At 33.5% G+C, this 16,420-nt stretch overlaps 1 protein-coding gene across 6 annotated transcripts; it reads right to left on the bottom strand.

The window, feature by feature from the left end:
- Positions 1-6,100: 6,100 nt before the first annotated feature.
- REV1 (DNA-directed DNA polymerase) lies at positions 6,101-15,018 on the bottom strand. Of its 6 annotated transcripts, none has more exons than XM_089623448.1 (25): positions 14,718-15,018; positions 14,450-14,594; positions 14,174-14,289; positions 14,019-14,095; positions 13,157-13,821; positions 12,839-12,961; positions 12,377-12,509; positions 12,172-12,260; positions 12,033-12,083; positions 11,732-11,935; positions 11,388-11,507; positions 11,209-11,301; positions 10,828-10,887; positions 10,659-10,745; positions 10,410-10,493; positions 10,229-10,301; positions 9,822-9,890; positions 9,538-9,639; positions 9,133-9,378; positions 8,912-8,985; positions 8,180-8,742; positions 7,334-7,434; positions 6,916-7,137; positions 6,670-6,750; positions 6,101-6,493 (listed from the first exon to the last, which is right to left on the bottom strand). In XM_089623448.1, exons 1-22 carry the CDS (start codon positions 14,906-14,908, stop codon positions 7,356-7,358), a joined length of 3,444 nt encoding a protein of 1,147 aa, XP_089479574.1. In that variant the 5' UTR covers positions 14,909-15,018; the 3' UTR covers positions 6,101-6,493; positions 6,670-6,750; positions 6,916-7,137; positions 7,334-7,355. The 6 variants fall into 6 exon arrangements, with proteins under 6 accessions (XP_089479574.1, XP_089479571.1, XP_089479573.1 ...); XM_089623445.1 differs by having other exon boundaries at positions 7,334-7,394; positions 14,718-15,017; XM_089623447.1 differs by having other exon boundaries at positions 7,334-7,394; positions 8,180-8,733; positions 14,718-15,017.
- Positions 15,019-16,420: the final 1,402 nt, after the last annotated feature.

The following is a 16,420-nucleotide window of genomic DNA, read 5'->3' as shown; positions in this document are numbered from 1 at the left end:
TCCAGACGTTTACCACCACACCAGACAACAACTTTGCTTATATTATGCATATTTAATATATAATATGTATCTATATATTAGAGATATATATACATATGTATATAAACATTTATATAATTATACATATGTATATGAACATTTATATAATTATATATATTGGTATAAAATATAAATACGTTGAAATTAATATTAATGAGAGTTTTTGATATTATAGTTGTGTAAAAATATTAAATATTAAAAATTATAATGTATAGTTAGTATAAATTTTAAAATTTGATACAACTATATATATTTGATATAAATATAATTACAAATTATAGAGAGATATAAATATGTATATACATATTTATACAATTATATTTATATATGTATTTGATATAAATAATTAAATATAATTACGTTGAGATTGAATTTAATAAATGTATTTGACATTATATTTGTGCAAAATAAATTAAATATTAAATATTATAAAATATAGTTAAAAATTGAATATATATATATATATAAATAACATATTATGCAACATTATTTCCGTTCGGTTTTCCGTCGGCACGTCGAATTTCCATGGAAATCGGCATTTGAAAACGGCATTTTACTAGCCCATTTCCACAATTTTTCCGTTGGAAATTCCATCGGCACGACGAATTTCCGTAAATCAGGAGGCTCGAAACGGCAACGAAAACGGCATTTTTTTCCTTGGATTTAAGTACTTCAAACTTTAGCTTCTTCTGTTATGGTGTGTATTAAACTTTTTAAGTATTAATTTAGTTCGGTTCCGATTGGGTCATGTTCGGCCTAAAGATCTGTTAAAAACCAACCAGTACAATACAATCATTAACAAGCAAAACTAAGTTGACAAACACATGTTTATTATCAAAAGTAAAAACAGGAAGTATAGTTTGCTTTTACATTTATGATTTGGCGCATATTCATTGAATAAACCAAAGAACCCTTTACAATAAATAATGAAGAACAAAGCTGTGTATATATATATATATATATTTCATTCGTGGGATAAAATGGACAAGACAGTATTAAAGTAACAAAAATCTGTACTGTACCTAGTTATACTATATAGATATAAATAAAAAAATCAACAAGGTATAATCCGAGCTGTTGAACACCACCAGTGTAAGATCATTTGTAGGGTCGAAATCACTTGCGAATCGATCTATATCTATTGATCCGCGATCCCCCGTTGATCATCCTATCGAATCTTCTTCTCCAACATAAAATTGAAGAAGCAAAAGATTTCTAAAAAATTATCCAATATGAATGAGTCAGTGACCGCGGCCTCTACGGCTAGGACCCGAGCGAGCTCGGACGAGGAATAAATCCTTTATAGACGATGAGAAATTTGAGCTAGGATGATTATGTTGATGAAGATGATGGAGATGAAGATCTTTCAAATTTCTTGAGCCCTCGGCTTGGTTCGAGAAAGATAACAACAGAAAGAAGAAGATGGTAATGGAAACGACATTGAGAAATTGAATAAGAGAGCAAGACTTCATTTCTATTCCTTGTTGTTTTTTCTATTGATAACACAAAGAACAATGGGCTTTTTTTTTGGGGGGGGTTACTCTCTCAAAGGAAAATGTGATAATGTTTTGTTTGACAGAAACAGTCTTAATATATAGCATAGGGTAGGTGATGCGTTTTAATAAGATTATATTTAATTTAAATATACGGCATTCGTAGATTTGGGAGTTTGATTTTTTTTAGTTATTTGATTTTGACTTTTTGGTATGGTGTGGTGTGACAAATTGGGTGTTTGTGCTTTCAAACGATTTGAACAAATCTCGGGGTTTGAAAACTTTTTGAGGCTCATGCTATTTGACTATTGAACAAATGGTGTATATCTATAAATATTTATATCATATTGTAGCGAAGAGAAAGTTGAAAGTCAAATAGTTGTTTGACAAGGAAGTTTATTATATGGTTTTTTTTTAATAAAGTTTATTATATGGTTTGGTAAGGTTTTGATTTGTGGCAATAGAATATTTACTAGTCTTCTACTTTTCTGGGTTTAATAATAGTCTCTCTAAATCCACATATATAACTTATTATGTTTTAGCCTAACATTTATTACATATATATTTCTCTATTTATTTCTATTCACACAGTTATTATTTGGATTGTTTGATAAATTCTTGTTGGGCATTGTCCAACTGTTAATTTTGGCCTTTTCTGACCAACCCTCATTGCAAAAAAAAGTCTTGTTTCCTTCTTGCCGACTCACCTACTCTAAATTCCCAATCTCAATTTTACAATATATTATAGACATTATATATAATAAATATACATGAAAATTTCAAATTTACAGAGCATGAATATACCCAGGATATATGTAATACTTATCAGCGTAAATAAAATTCGAAAAAAACTAAACATTAATGAATCATAAGGAAAAAAAAAATCAATTCATTTAATTAAGAAAAAACTGCAAGTAAACTAAGAATCGAATTAGTCTGACAGATATACCCTACTAAAAAACTATTTGTTTGTTATAAAATTAATTTATTTACTGTGAACAAAAGAAATCTTTGATTTTAATTAGATGTCCAATTTTCTTATTTGAACCAAAAAAAAATTGACATAACACTCTCCCTAACAAAACTGATTTGAACATGTTTCATGCTATTACTTATTGATTTTTTAAATGAACATATAAAGTGAGCTTTTATAACGGTGTATAACCAGTAATTTTATCTTACATCATTTAGAAAGAAAAAAAATCCTCATATACTAAATATATTTGTCGTTTCAATTATCAAGAATACACTACTTCAGTAACACACACACACACACACACACACACACACACACACACACACACACACACACATATATATATATATATATATATATATATATATATATATATATATATATATATATATATATATAAACGTACAGCTCAATGATTTAATTATTACATAATCACACCAAACGTTTTTATCTTTTATTGTCATATGTGTATTAATGGACCGCGTGAGAAATGATATTTTTCTTCGAATGAATATATGCATATGTCAGCACGACTAAGTCCTTTTGAATACTTCCGACCATGCACGCAAGAAACTGCCTAATTCCTACTTTGACATATAGTGTCATTTTATTCTCTTTAATTGAACTTTCTTTTCAATACAATAGCAGTATTTAATTTAATGAGCAAAATACTCTTAGACTGTTGATTTTATAGCAATTTAGTTATTTTTAAGAAAGTAATAATATTTTTCAATGAAATCCATCACCTACAAAATATTTGCCAACTTAATTAGAAAGATATTTTAAAAAAAAAAAAGACTAACTAAATTATAAACTAACTATAAATGTAGAAAAAAAAATCACAATTTTAATTAAAGTAAGATTGTGATTTCATGGATTTGAAGTTATATAGATATAGATAACTTTTTGAAGTTTGTATATATATTTTAAGTTGTTCAGATATTCAAATTTTATTATAATACTACACAATTAATAGTTTTATTTCACTTTACTCATGAAATTAGTTTTAAGCACCAAAATATCGTATTTAGTTCAAGAGCTATACTAGTTTTCTTTTTTCCTTGAACTAATACACGTATAATGATGGGGCGTGACTTTTGGCTATGCGTATCTACCATCTATAGCAAAAAGTGTAAACTATTTTTAATTTCACAAGTAAACGCTTACAACGTGATTCCATTTCATGAATTATGACCGTACTTCTATGCATGTGTAGTCACACATTCACTTTGTTTCAAAGCACTAGAGTGTTTTACTTGACCGGGTAATACATTTTTCTTTTTTCCATATTTTAATCAGGAAGCTGTTAAATGTGATAGCAAATCACACTATGTAAGACCATGTGGCTTTGAGTGAAAAATAGAGCTTGTATATATGTTGAATCACACAAATAATATTCATTAATGTTAATATATTAGTAAGTGATTAAAAAAATAGTTATGGGGTCATGAGTGCATCATCATAGGATTGTTTTTTTTCTTGTTCTTTTATTGGGTTTCTTACAACATCTTGAATCATGAACAGCCACAACCTAACTTTTGTCGTTATTTAAAACGAAATTTTAACATATTATACGTGATAAGATTACAAATCTACGTACGTAGAGGCATTAAATAACCCCTTTTTCTCCGCTGAAAAAAATGAAATATAAATAAACGTAATTGAGAGAGAGAGAGAGAGAGAGTTATTACAAACAAATTTCGTTTTAGTTAGCTAGCTAGAGTTTAAATCCAATGTGTTTCAACGTCACAGAGAGAGAGAGAGAGAGTTATTACAAACAAATTTCGTTTTAGTTTAGCTAGCTAGGGTTTAAATCCAATGTGTTTCATCGTCAGAGAGAGAGAGAGAGAGAGAGAGAGTTATTACAAACAAATTTCCTTTTAGTTTAGCTAGAAATTTCCTTTTAGTTTAGCTAGCTACAGTTTATCCAATGTGTTTCATCGTCAACATTCACATGTTATGATAAAACTTATACGTTTTATGTTCATAAAATACTATTTTTGACAACATCCACATTTAGATTATGGATTCAATTATTCAGTTAATTCTGAAATCAAAACATAACAATTTTATCATTTTATTTTTTTGGCTAGGAATAAATTTTTATCAGTAGGAGGACTGTATATACCCCTTTTTATTGACTTGTGTATAGTACTACTCGACTAAAATGAATGTTGATAAAAACTCAATAAACTTATATATCATAATTAAAAGTATAATTTACGTGTATATACAATAAATGATATTGCAATTAATTAAGATAACTAAACTCAGGTGGAAACTGTTCTGGCTATTGATTGTTTAGTTGAAAATAAAAATGTATAGGAAGATTCCTTATTTAAATCATATTCATATTATTTACGATGGGAATTTTGTAAAAGTCCAATACTTTACCAGCTATAGTTTGAATAACCCTTGATCAAAACAAACATGCTTGAAGAAGAAGAAGAAAAAAATGCAACTGTGAAAACTCTACTAAGAATGAAATATGGGTAAATTATACCAGTTCGAAATTATGGGTTTGAGTCAGGAATAAATTTCCCTTCAAGAAAAAAAAAAAAAAAGAAAAAAAAAAAGACTCTGCCTTTACACACAAATACATGCATAACATACTTTTTAAACGAAAGCTATTTGTCAATAACAACACTCATATTGTTATTCCGAAGGATTGATGTCGGTTTAGTTTAGATTTCCGTCGTAAACGCGTCTTTGGATTGGACCAAACCGTTACTGCCAACTTATTTTTCACAAGTACTGCTTGATATATCATTATTTCTCTACTATTTATTTATGCCAGTGTTACTTGGGTCCCAAAGTCTGCGTAAAAGTTCAGTATTTTGGCAAGGTGTGCAAATCAAGGCGGGTCATAGTTTATGTGTATATATTGGCACCACTTGTCTAAATAATATATTTGCCACCTCAATTTTCAGCATTGGTGGAATATACGCTTGAGCTACGGTCAAATTGACCACACGTGCTTGTTCTCCAAACCTTTTTTTTCCCATCAGAGTTCTCCATACCATTTAGAGACTAGTGCAAGCTTTTTCATGAGAAACCATGGATTCACCGGTACTTTTATTAATTTTGAAATTTCATTTCACACATATCAACTGAAACATGTGTTGGACTTTGCATTTTGTCAACCATATTTTTTTATTTTTTTTGGTGCGAAAAATCAAACTTTGATTCGGGGTCAGCGATTGCTTCCTCAGAAGATAATAAGATGTGCCAACCAAATAAAATGTATCAAATGAAAAAGTACTACCATAACCTTCCTTATTTTAATTGGGGCATCTAACCCATACCTTACGTTGTGTTGTTTGCGCCTTTTCCTCATTTTCCTTTCATAACTTGGAAGCAGAAGGGGGTTCGTTACACTTGCACCTCAAAAGTGACACAGTCTCGGATCAAAGCTTTGTCGCAAAGTGGATGACTTAAATATGCCCTTTGAGACATTCTTGATACGAATTTCAGGTCCCAAAGTGACGGTGAAATAAGAGCACCGTGTCATTGTTTTGTTTTATTATGAGGTAGAGAATACCGGAGAGACATTAACTCATCCTCCCACAAAAATCTTCATTTCTAAATCAAATAAATGATACTATATTTCAATTCATTGGTATTAAAGTATCTATTATACATTCTTCAATTTATCTACTTTCTAACTTAGATTATAAGATTACTATAGTCCCTCCATTATAACGTTTGTACATGTATGCTCTGCACTATTGCCACGGGCCGCGAGTTTGCAACCCCAGCCCCGGCTCCCGACCAGGACTCTGACAACTATGCCTCTAGCCTCACTAAATATATACATATATATTTGTATATGTGTATACATAAGAAAACTATCTTGCCTCAGATTAGAAGCGTGGAACCTGTGAAAAAGCATCAACCCTCTACTCGAATTTCTGATGACCAGCAAGAAGAGCAAATGCCTAAAATACGGCACGGACAGCTTCACCACGGCTTCTCAGAATTTTGCCTGATAAGAGATGATAGAAAATGGATCAGAGAGATGATTCTTCTCAAAATCTCATAGAAGTCATCGTGAATCGTGAACATTATGCTAGACCATGTTCAGCCATGTTGCCTCCATGATACTCGACTGCCTTTTCTTTCTTTCTTTTTTGCATCTACCAGTTAGAAATTAATAATTACCAGAAAATTTCCTCCAAGCCATGGCCATCTTAACATTTGAAACAAGACATTGTTTTTATAAAACCTCTGTTACAATACGATCTGCATAGAAGTCCCAAAATTATGGTCATTTTGACAGCCAAAAAAGGCGGGTGAAAATATGTATTATCTTATGGATGATCTTAAATAGCAGGCCCGAAAATTTATGGCTGCGTGATGTTAAGGCAACTATTTACAGTAGAAATAGCAATGAAGATGATAGAATACCTGTCTACAAGAAACCTTCAAGCGAGCTATGTTTGTGCTCATATATATCTTCAGCCATTATCAACAAGGCAAGACCTCGCTTGGACCTTGTAGTTCATTTAGCGAACAGAAGAAAACACTGGCTAAGCTTTTATTCCGTTCTTGGAAGATGTGTATTTGTAGCATTAAGCTTTATTAAGTTGGTAAGTTTAAGTTCCCTCCATAAGCTTCAATGACAGATGACTGAAGAATGATTTTAAACATAATTAGTTAAGTTATGATAGGAAAAACACGCCTAGTAACACAACAGAAGTTGTGGATTAGGAACAATGACAGAAAGGAACCGAGGGTATCAAAGCCATCACATAAGACATTCGTCCTTAGAAGAAGAAAAAATATTGCAATTAGGTAGGAAGACAACAAATGTTTAACCACACACCTGTAAGTCGGGAAAGACGTCGTCATAAACATGTGAGAGAAACTTTGACTTCAGTTTGAACCTGAAAGATAATGGTCTTCTTATTAAATAGAAGAAATTGGCTGGGATGCAAAAACAAAAAACATAAACAAAAAGAAAAAAAGGGTCAACATTTCAATGGAGATAATCTGCAAAAAAAAAAAAAAAAAAAAAAAAAAAAAACAATAGTGACATCCATAGCACCAAGTATCACCATAAGGAGACAAGTTAGGATAATAACATATTATAGGAAAACCAATACCTGAAAATTACATTAACAATTATTTAGCGATATAAGCCACATGACATAAGCATTTGCGTTTTAGCCAACGTTTTGTAAATTTTTCGTAAATAACCAAAATATTTCGTAAATAGCATAAAATATGACGTAACCAACGTTATTTACACATATTTATTAGAAATTTACTCTGCGTTTTTTATCATTTCGATAGCGTAAATAGATTTACGTGGCTATTTACCAAAAATTAACGAAACGTTGGTTATTTGAAAATTTCTAACGTTTCATATGGCTAGACAGACGCTGGATCCTTACATTAATGTACCACACAAAAAAAAAAAAGAGAAACCCAGTGTTTCAGTTCAAGCCATGAACAAAATAAGCCTAACACGAGCGAGAAAGCAGACGCGTGGAAAACGCTTTTAACTACAAACTGGGTAACTTTGCTAAGTATGCAGAAGAAATAAGGATACCCAACTGAATGGGGGCTTAAAGAAACTATCATACCCCAGTGCTATATAACATACTAAATTATATATTTTTTTTTAAAGATCATACTAAATTATATGAAACTAACTTTCTGTTCGTACCTCTGTAACAAACGAAAACAAACATATATCTCTTCAATGTCATTCTTGATCTTTAGTTTGACATACTGCCTGAGAACCTCAGAAAATCGCTGCAGAGATTCGGTCCGACCTTCATAAGCTTCATCATGAAGATGCTGACATTCCAATTTTGCACATCGTAGAATCGAAGATAAATTTCCAGCCAACCCCAGTTTGAAATACATTGTGGCAAGAAGATTTAGTACTACACAGCTGCTCTTGCTGAATTCATCGACCCACTTGGGAGGACTTCCAACCCAGAGTTCATAGTCTGAGACGGATTCGTTTATTGGGAGATGATTTTCTACATAGACATTGGCTGCTTCAGGAGGATGCTTGGAAATAGGTTGAAAAGAAGTATTTGAAGAAGAGCCTCGCATACTGTGTTCAGGAAGCTGATTAAGTATGTCTACTCTCAGTTCTGGAGGCAGTTGTTCCAACACTGACTTATCTACTTGACTTAAAGACACAGGCATGATATTTGTTTTATGAAGGTCTGCCACACTTAAAGAAGGCATTTTTTTACAAACTTTCTCCTGCTCTCCCTGACAGAAAATATCAGTTACTCATATACCCAAGGCAAAAAAAAAAAAAACTAGCATTAAGCACAAGGTAAAATGACTACTTTACTCATATATAATTTTTCAAAAGAGTAAAATAACTACTTTACCCTTCAGTTTGTTCGACCTCTAGATGGGTAGGATAAACGTATACCTTGTCTTTTTTTAATACTTCTTCTTGATGGTCCGAATGGTTCAAGCGATGCCCCTCCACGTCTCCCATCTTGCCTATGTAAACATTGGTTTATTAAAAATAAAAAATAAATAAATAAAAATAAAAAAGCCATAAACATTCAACTCTTACATAAAGCTGAGTTAACAAGATAAAAATGTGCGTAGTGTATGTTGTGATTAAAGAAAATGCAGTGACTTTACCTTTGCCTTTACTTTTACTTTTGGCAACGAATTCAACTAACTTCCCTCCATAGATTCCATTTAGCTCAGAAACAATTTCCGGAGGAAGACAATCTATAACTCCAAAATCAAGATCCGATAAAGGTGGAGGGGCTGAATTCGAGCTCAAACTAGGTTCAGCGCTATGTAGATTTCCGTCAAGCGAACTAGTAACGAGCGTATCTTTACGTAATTGATAAGGAACCCCAGATCCTGAACCCTTGCAGTCTGCAACATACCAACAAGGAAGCAGAAAAATCATTCCTGTTGTTTCAAATAATATAAATAAAAACTTACTACAATAGGAAGATCCCAATACAACTTTATTTTAATATTTCCTTTGACTTGGCTGATTTAATCAGTTAGAAAATAGGAAGTTGGAATTACCTGGAATTGACTTTTTCATCAGTACAGCATTATTACATTGCTGTTTTCCTTTACTTGCTGAAGGTGACTTCAACCACAATCGTAAGGAGTATTTTCCAGGTCCTTCGAATCAGTAGAGATCATAACCATCAGAGAGATTTCAAAAACCAGCAATAACGTAAATATGATACACGTATAACTTTCTGGGGAACTAAGTGGCACATGAATATTTCGCTGAACGACAAAGACCACTTTCATGCTGAATACACTACTGGCTATGGAAATTAGCAATTTCTAGGCATTACCTTGCTTTGAAGGATCTGCATTCTCGAGCTTGGTCACTTGCAACCCGACGCCCCTTATCTCCTGGACATCTAAGACCAAACAAATGTACAGGTCAATGTAATGTTATCACAGAAAAAGCAACATCAAGGTAGTTTTCAAATCATTTCTTTCACTAAATGTTGGACCTCCCACTCAATAAAATAGCCACAACGTTTGTTCTTTAAACAAATTTCTCTGCAGAATGATACATCTGCTTCGGAGCAAAGCCAAAAGCAGAAGAATGGTTTTTAATGACATCTACATAAACAAAGATGATAATAACTAATTCCTAAACCGACATTGAGAATCAACTATTTTTTTCTATTTTCTAGTGCAGCTACTGGCACACAAAACTTTAACAATGCAACTATAATTGGAAAAAGCTTACCTATATTGAAAAGCCCTAACAGCTGTTTTGCTATCCTCTGAAGTACTTCCACATCATCAGTGGCAACAGGAATCTTGTATACAAACCGCCAAAACATACACAAAACAAAAATTATCATTCACAACATGTTCACTTTTCGCATTTTCTAGGAAGGAAACCGACTCTGGTGATGCATTTCTACCGTAATAGAGTGGCTCAAATTTTCACAATCTCCATGTCCCATATACTTTGTAGGCTCCTTTGCATCCTTTCGCCTCTTTTTTATCTATTATGAAAAACCGTGAATACCAAAAACTCTCACCTTACTTCATGCACATTACCAAAAGAAGTGTGCCATTGACATAAATTCCTTACTCCTTCGATCTGGACATTATTAGTAGAGAAGGAACTAATCACTGTAATAATAAATATATATGCAAAAGGAACATACTTTGAGTGTAAATGTGCGCCCCTGCACTCCACTTCCCTGCAAACGTAGTGAAACCTCCTTGCAAAGAGTTGCTAGAAAGTTTTGACTCTGGAGGATAAAAAAAATATTTAAACAAAACATACAGCCAATAATTTGTGCAAGTTGCGAGCTTCCAAAGCACTATACTCACATCTGTTGGAGTTTTAAACCTCACACCCCAGTTCACATCAGCACCAACGGACTTGCACTCCTGCCAGTTTCATCTTCTAGTTAGAAAAGATACGATATTCTTCAAATGTATGAAAATGTGTTGATTTAACAGACACCGAACACTTAATTGATGTTAGTTTTAAATATTTTGTAAATTGATCAGAGATGAATACATAATGTAACCAGAAACCAGGGTATACCCACTTTTATATTTAGTTTGCTCTTTGTTTCTTAATTTGGATGGGATTTTTTGGATTAGGAAATGGAAAATAAAGGGGGACCGAAAAATAGGAATAAGAAAGCAGACTTGAACGACTGAAAGTAAACACGTGTAGTCAGACAATTCATAATCTATGCCAACCTGAAGCATCCCAACAGGCCGATTATCTATCCCCCGACTGTAACTCCACAACATCTCCCCAGTCTTTGCTCCAAAGTCCTTTTGCAGGGACTCCTAAACACAATACATACACATTTATAATTAACCATTCAAAAGACCAGTAAAAAAAAATTAAAAAAAAAAAGCCACAAACTTAAAACCTTTGATATTTTGCGCAGTTCTCCACAGGTCTCAACATTTTGCTTCTTCAATTTTTCTCCAAGAACATATCCAATACCTGGAAGTACCTTGATTGGTAATTGATCCAAGTACTCATCCACCTAAAACGCAAAATTTAACCATGAAAATTTTTTCATGTGGATTGGTAAGCATACTCCCCCATGAAATGACAGCATATCTATCATAAGGGAGAACCAATGACCATTCCCATAGGCAGGGAAGGATGCGGGGTATTGCAACCTTCCACCTTTTTTTTTTTAATCCTTTTAAATCTGTTAAAACAATGACAGCATATTTATCCAAGGGACATATTCAAAAAATATACCTTCTCAGGAAGAATATGGCACTGACCATCTGGTTTCGCGTTCCTAGTGGCAAGGCGAGATAATAGCATATTCCCAGCAATGCCAGCACTTGCAGTACACCCCGTGGTCTCAGAGATCTCCTTTCTTATTGTTGCAGCTAAAAGCTCAGGATCTTGTAGATCCGAGTCTGTGGCATCTACAAATGCTTCATCACAGCTCACTGCCTGTACCGTTAATTAAGTAAAACTTATTATTACTACAACAGGATTGTAATATAAATAAAACAAAGTGCACACATAGGAAATGCATAAACAAGCAGACCTGTACTTTCTTGCAATGCTTGTGCAAGATGTTATAGAACTGATCGGCAATCTGCAGATTTGCATCATAGTAGATAGCTCAATGGAAAGTTACTCGACACAAAAATGACAAAAAATTAAAAATACTACGCAATGCTCACCTCTACATATGCTTCAAAATTATATGGAACAATGACCAGGTGAGGACAAAGAGTTTTTGCATCTCGAACAAACATACCAGCCCTTACTCCTGAAATGTAAAACTTTGTTTACATAAGTTTGCGGACCTTACACCCTAAAAGTTCAAAGACTTCAAATATAAATACAAAAATAACCAAAGTTATTTCATTGCGGCTAAGAAGTTACCATAATCACGAGCAGGGTAGTTGGCAGACGAAATTTCAGACGTCCCATTTGGACTGTCTGAATGGCAAACAGCTACAGGCTTATCCTTTAATTCTGAATCCTTCCTGATGACTGCTGAAACAAAAAAGCAGTCCTGCAACAGCACATTGGAATTATCGCAGCAGTTAAGGAGCCATAAACTAATCATAAGAAATTAGTTCCCACCAATCTTTACAAAAAAAAATAATATAATAGTAGTTCCACAAATCACCTCTTATTCTAACTAGAAGATTTCTGCAATACTAGACGTTACAAATCAAAGTCACATGACTGATTTTCTAACTTCTTATCACGGAACACGTCAAAAGTGCAGAATAGAGAACTTAGTGTACGGGTAATTCAGATCACTCACTGAATAAAATAAAAAAAAGATAATAATAAAGAAGAATAAATTAAAACTGCTCCAACTCTTTTAAGGAATACCATGTCAATATGAATAATGGTAGTCGTCTGTGAAACGCCACGAGAATTATTTCCCTTCGGAACATTGGGAAAGCGCTTACGGTACCGGTTTCTCCACGTTCCAATGAAATGCAACCTTGAGTTCTGCACAAAACACACAACCGCAGACGTTTTTTTCTTTTTTTTAACAAAGCTAAATAAGCCGACTAGTCGTAACGAAGCAAGGAACAAAAAGTAAATAGCAGGAAAACAACTGATCGAGGTTGAGACCATCCAAAAGCAAAACTCTGTGCTGTTAAATTGAGATCACTCGCTAATTCAGGGAGTCTGGCTTGATACCTTGAAATAGTTTTCCACAAAGTTTGGATCCGTGAGAGTAGAATGTCTGCCATAAGACCCAGAAGCTGCTGAACCTGGTAACTCTTTTGTAACTTGATTGTCATTTTTAACTTGATTGTCTAAGCAGTAATTGCTCTCTAAAGCAGAGGATGTACTAGAATGAGCACCATCTTTCACTGCATTATTATCTTCTGCACCAGACTCATCTGAATCTGGTACTTCCACGTCCAAATCATTGTCACCCTCGATATTCTTCGCTGAACTATTATCTTCTGCACCTGAATCATCTGAATCTGGTACTTCCATGTCCATATCATTGTCACCCTCAATATTCTTCGCTGATTTTTTACCTTCTGCATCAGAATCGTCCGTATCCGGTACTTCTATATCCAAATAATCGTCACCCTCGATAGTCGGTTTCTCAATTGATGGATTAGCTTTATTATCTGATATGCCATCAGATCCTACATTATTTTGTACGTATTCCGTTGTTTTCCTCGCTTCCGATAAGTTATCTTCCTCCTCCAGATCTCTCTTGCTCGACATAGACTCATTCTCAGTATTCATGATGAGAGGTTTCTCTGACACATGGAGTTTTTTCGGGGCAAAGATGTCTGTCAATCTTGGTTGTTTGTTGATGAGCTGGTCGAGTTGGTAAGGAACCCCTGGAATCATAATCATTAAATGAAAGAAAGAGCGAGGTACTTAACTTTTAGAAATCTAAGAGAGAAAAGAACTCCAACTCCTACATTTCTCACATGATTCAGTAGTCAAATACGAATGATCGTCTCAAAGAAGTCCAGATATAAATTTATAAGCTTAAAAAGAAATAAATAAATAAATAAAAATGAAAAGTGCTTACAACTTAATAGCTTGTTAGCCGAAACCGAATCTAAAACCCAGGTTGGTTTCACCACAGGAAGCCCTCCACTGAATGATCTGAAATGTGGTCACCAATAGTAAATAAGATCAACAATGATTTCTAGTCTACACGACGAGGAGTAATGGCAAACACACCTTATATTTTTAAGCTTACTGTTGGGCAGATTGCTGCAAATAATATGTGTAACACAATGTCTCGAAAAATAATTCTCGTATTTCCCACCGTATCTCAGCATGTAGGCACGTAGTTCCTAGAAACAACACTTCTTATAAACATCAAAGGTAAAAAAAAAAAATCATAAAAAGAAAATCACAATATAAAGATAAAGTTTTCACATTACTGTTATCAAATCTCTCTTTCAGAAACCCCAAATATGTTAGAAACGAAATCAATAGAAATAACGACTAAACCTGACTGGATGGAATAGTGAAACCATCGACGAATATAGAAACTCCGCGAAATACTGCGTTCTCGGAGCCGGAGTCACGGTCACCTGAATTCGAAGCTTGAGCATCAAACTGATCATGAAGCTTCTTGTTCTTTACTGTCATATAACTTCACAAACCAGAGAAGAAAAAGACCAATTAGCAAAAGTAATCGAGTTCTTGTACATGCATCGGTAACAATTGGGATTGTATAGAAGAGAAATCACAAATTACGAAACCAATCGAAATTCACCTTCCGAAATCGGAGAACGGCGATTTGCGCGTAAGAGCAGAGCGCGAAGAAGATAAGGAATTGGCGCCCCAAGAAGCGCCTAGGGTTTTCTGGGTCTTCTGCTTCTTGGGGTCGCTGAGGCGAGTCGAGTCGAGGCTGTGTTTGGATTTTCGACCGGAAGGTCCGCCGGAGCGAGCCGAATCGAAGCTCATATCTGGATGAAGATAGCGTAGAAGAACCGAGAAAGGAAGGGTGTAGAAGCTTACAGGTTACGCCATTGGCGATTGTCGGTAATTCGAATGAAGCGCCCAGCGCTAGTACAAAATTTTGGATCGACCGCAAAAAAAAAAAAAACAAAAAAAAAAGTAATATATAACCTGCCCATCTTTCATACCGTAATTAATTGAAGGGAAAGCTATGATCCTAATATTTAAATTCTAGTCCACTTAAAAATTCTTAAACCAACGACTAATATATAGCTTACCGCAATAGGGCCGCATTTTTAGTTTACTGACCACTCTCAGATCATCTATGATCATAAGCATTAATATAATATAAAAAAAAAATTGATTTATAGCAATTAATCAATTCTCTAAAAAAAATTAAATTTTATTAAAAAAAATAATAGTCCACCAAGTCAAAATAAATTAAATTAAATAAATCAGTTAATTAATTTACCTAAATTTAATAGATTATTTTCTTACTAATAAAATTTTGGCTATTTTTTAGAAAGATGATAGGCTATTGAGCTACTGACCTAATTGCCCCTATTATATATTTATTTCTATTACATATAAAAATAAAATTATAAATTATAAAAATTTGATACATAATGTAAATGGACGGTATTTAAGGTATGCAAAAAAAATAAAATGTAAACTTTTTTTACAATTCATGCGGTATTTATATGCACGGTATTTGTAAAATATTAGCGACATATGTGATGTTTACCAAAATCTAGCAAAATATGAGGGATCTCGCGTGAGAATAATATTACGCAAAGACTGTAATACATATTTTTTTGTTGGGATAAAAGTGGATCAATTTTTTCTAATAAATAATGAGTATAAAATCCAAGAGACAAACATCATACATTTATTAATAAGATAGAATGAAACCTCAAAACAACAACGGCTCAATATTAAAATCGGATGAAATAACGTTGTATGAAACTTCCAGCGAAGAGAATATACCACTCTAAAATTTGAAAAAATCATTGACTCTTTTAAAAACCCTATCGCATATTAGTGAACTAACCAAAATGTTCGAGGACCTCCAACCATGGAGAAAGACATCTGCGCCAAAAGACCAACAAAAACTTCGAACTAAGAGCCTGATAGATGACGAAGTCATCTTCAAAACACAAAACCACCATAATCTATTGAACAAACCAACAAACTAATACAAACTAAAAGCAAAAGATAAACCAATCTAGCCAAACCTTCTAACATCAAGGGTAAAACACACAATTTTAAGAAAGAAAAAGATTTCTAATAATAAAACTAACACCATCTCTAAAAATAATTCACCACAAGAAATAACAAATACCACCAATGCACGAGAGAGGTCGCAACGCAACAAGTCACGGAGCCTGGAGGCGTCTAGAGGTGTGACTAGATCCGAGAAAGTGCCCTCCCAAAAAAGGGAGAGAGACTCGGGATCCACCATTGGAGTAAAGATCTGTCGCGGGATAGGGGATGTGGAACTATGCGAGAGTGGCGTTA

Source organism: Urtica dioica, chromosome 8 (genome assembly GCF_054948205.1).
Source record: "Urtica dioica subsp. dioica isolate 48M chromosome 8, U.dioica_male_clone48M_v1_H2, whole genome shotgun sequence".
Lineage (NCBI taxonomy): Eukaryota > Viridiplantae > Streptophyta > Magnoliopsida > Rosales > Urticaceae > Urtica > Urtica dioica.
Note: the sequence above shows the minus strand (reverse complement) of the source record. Positions and strands in the feature narration are given on the sequence as shown.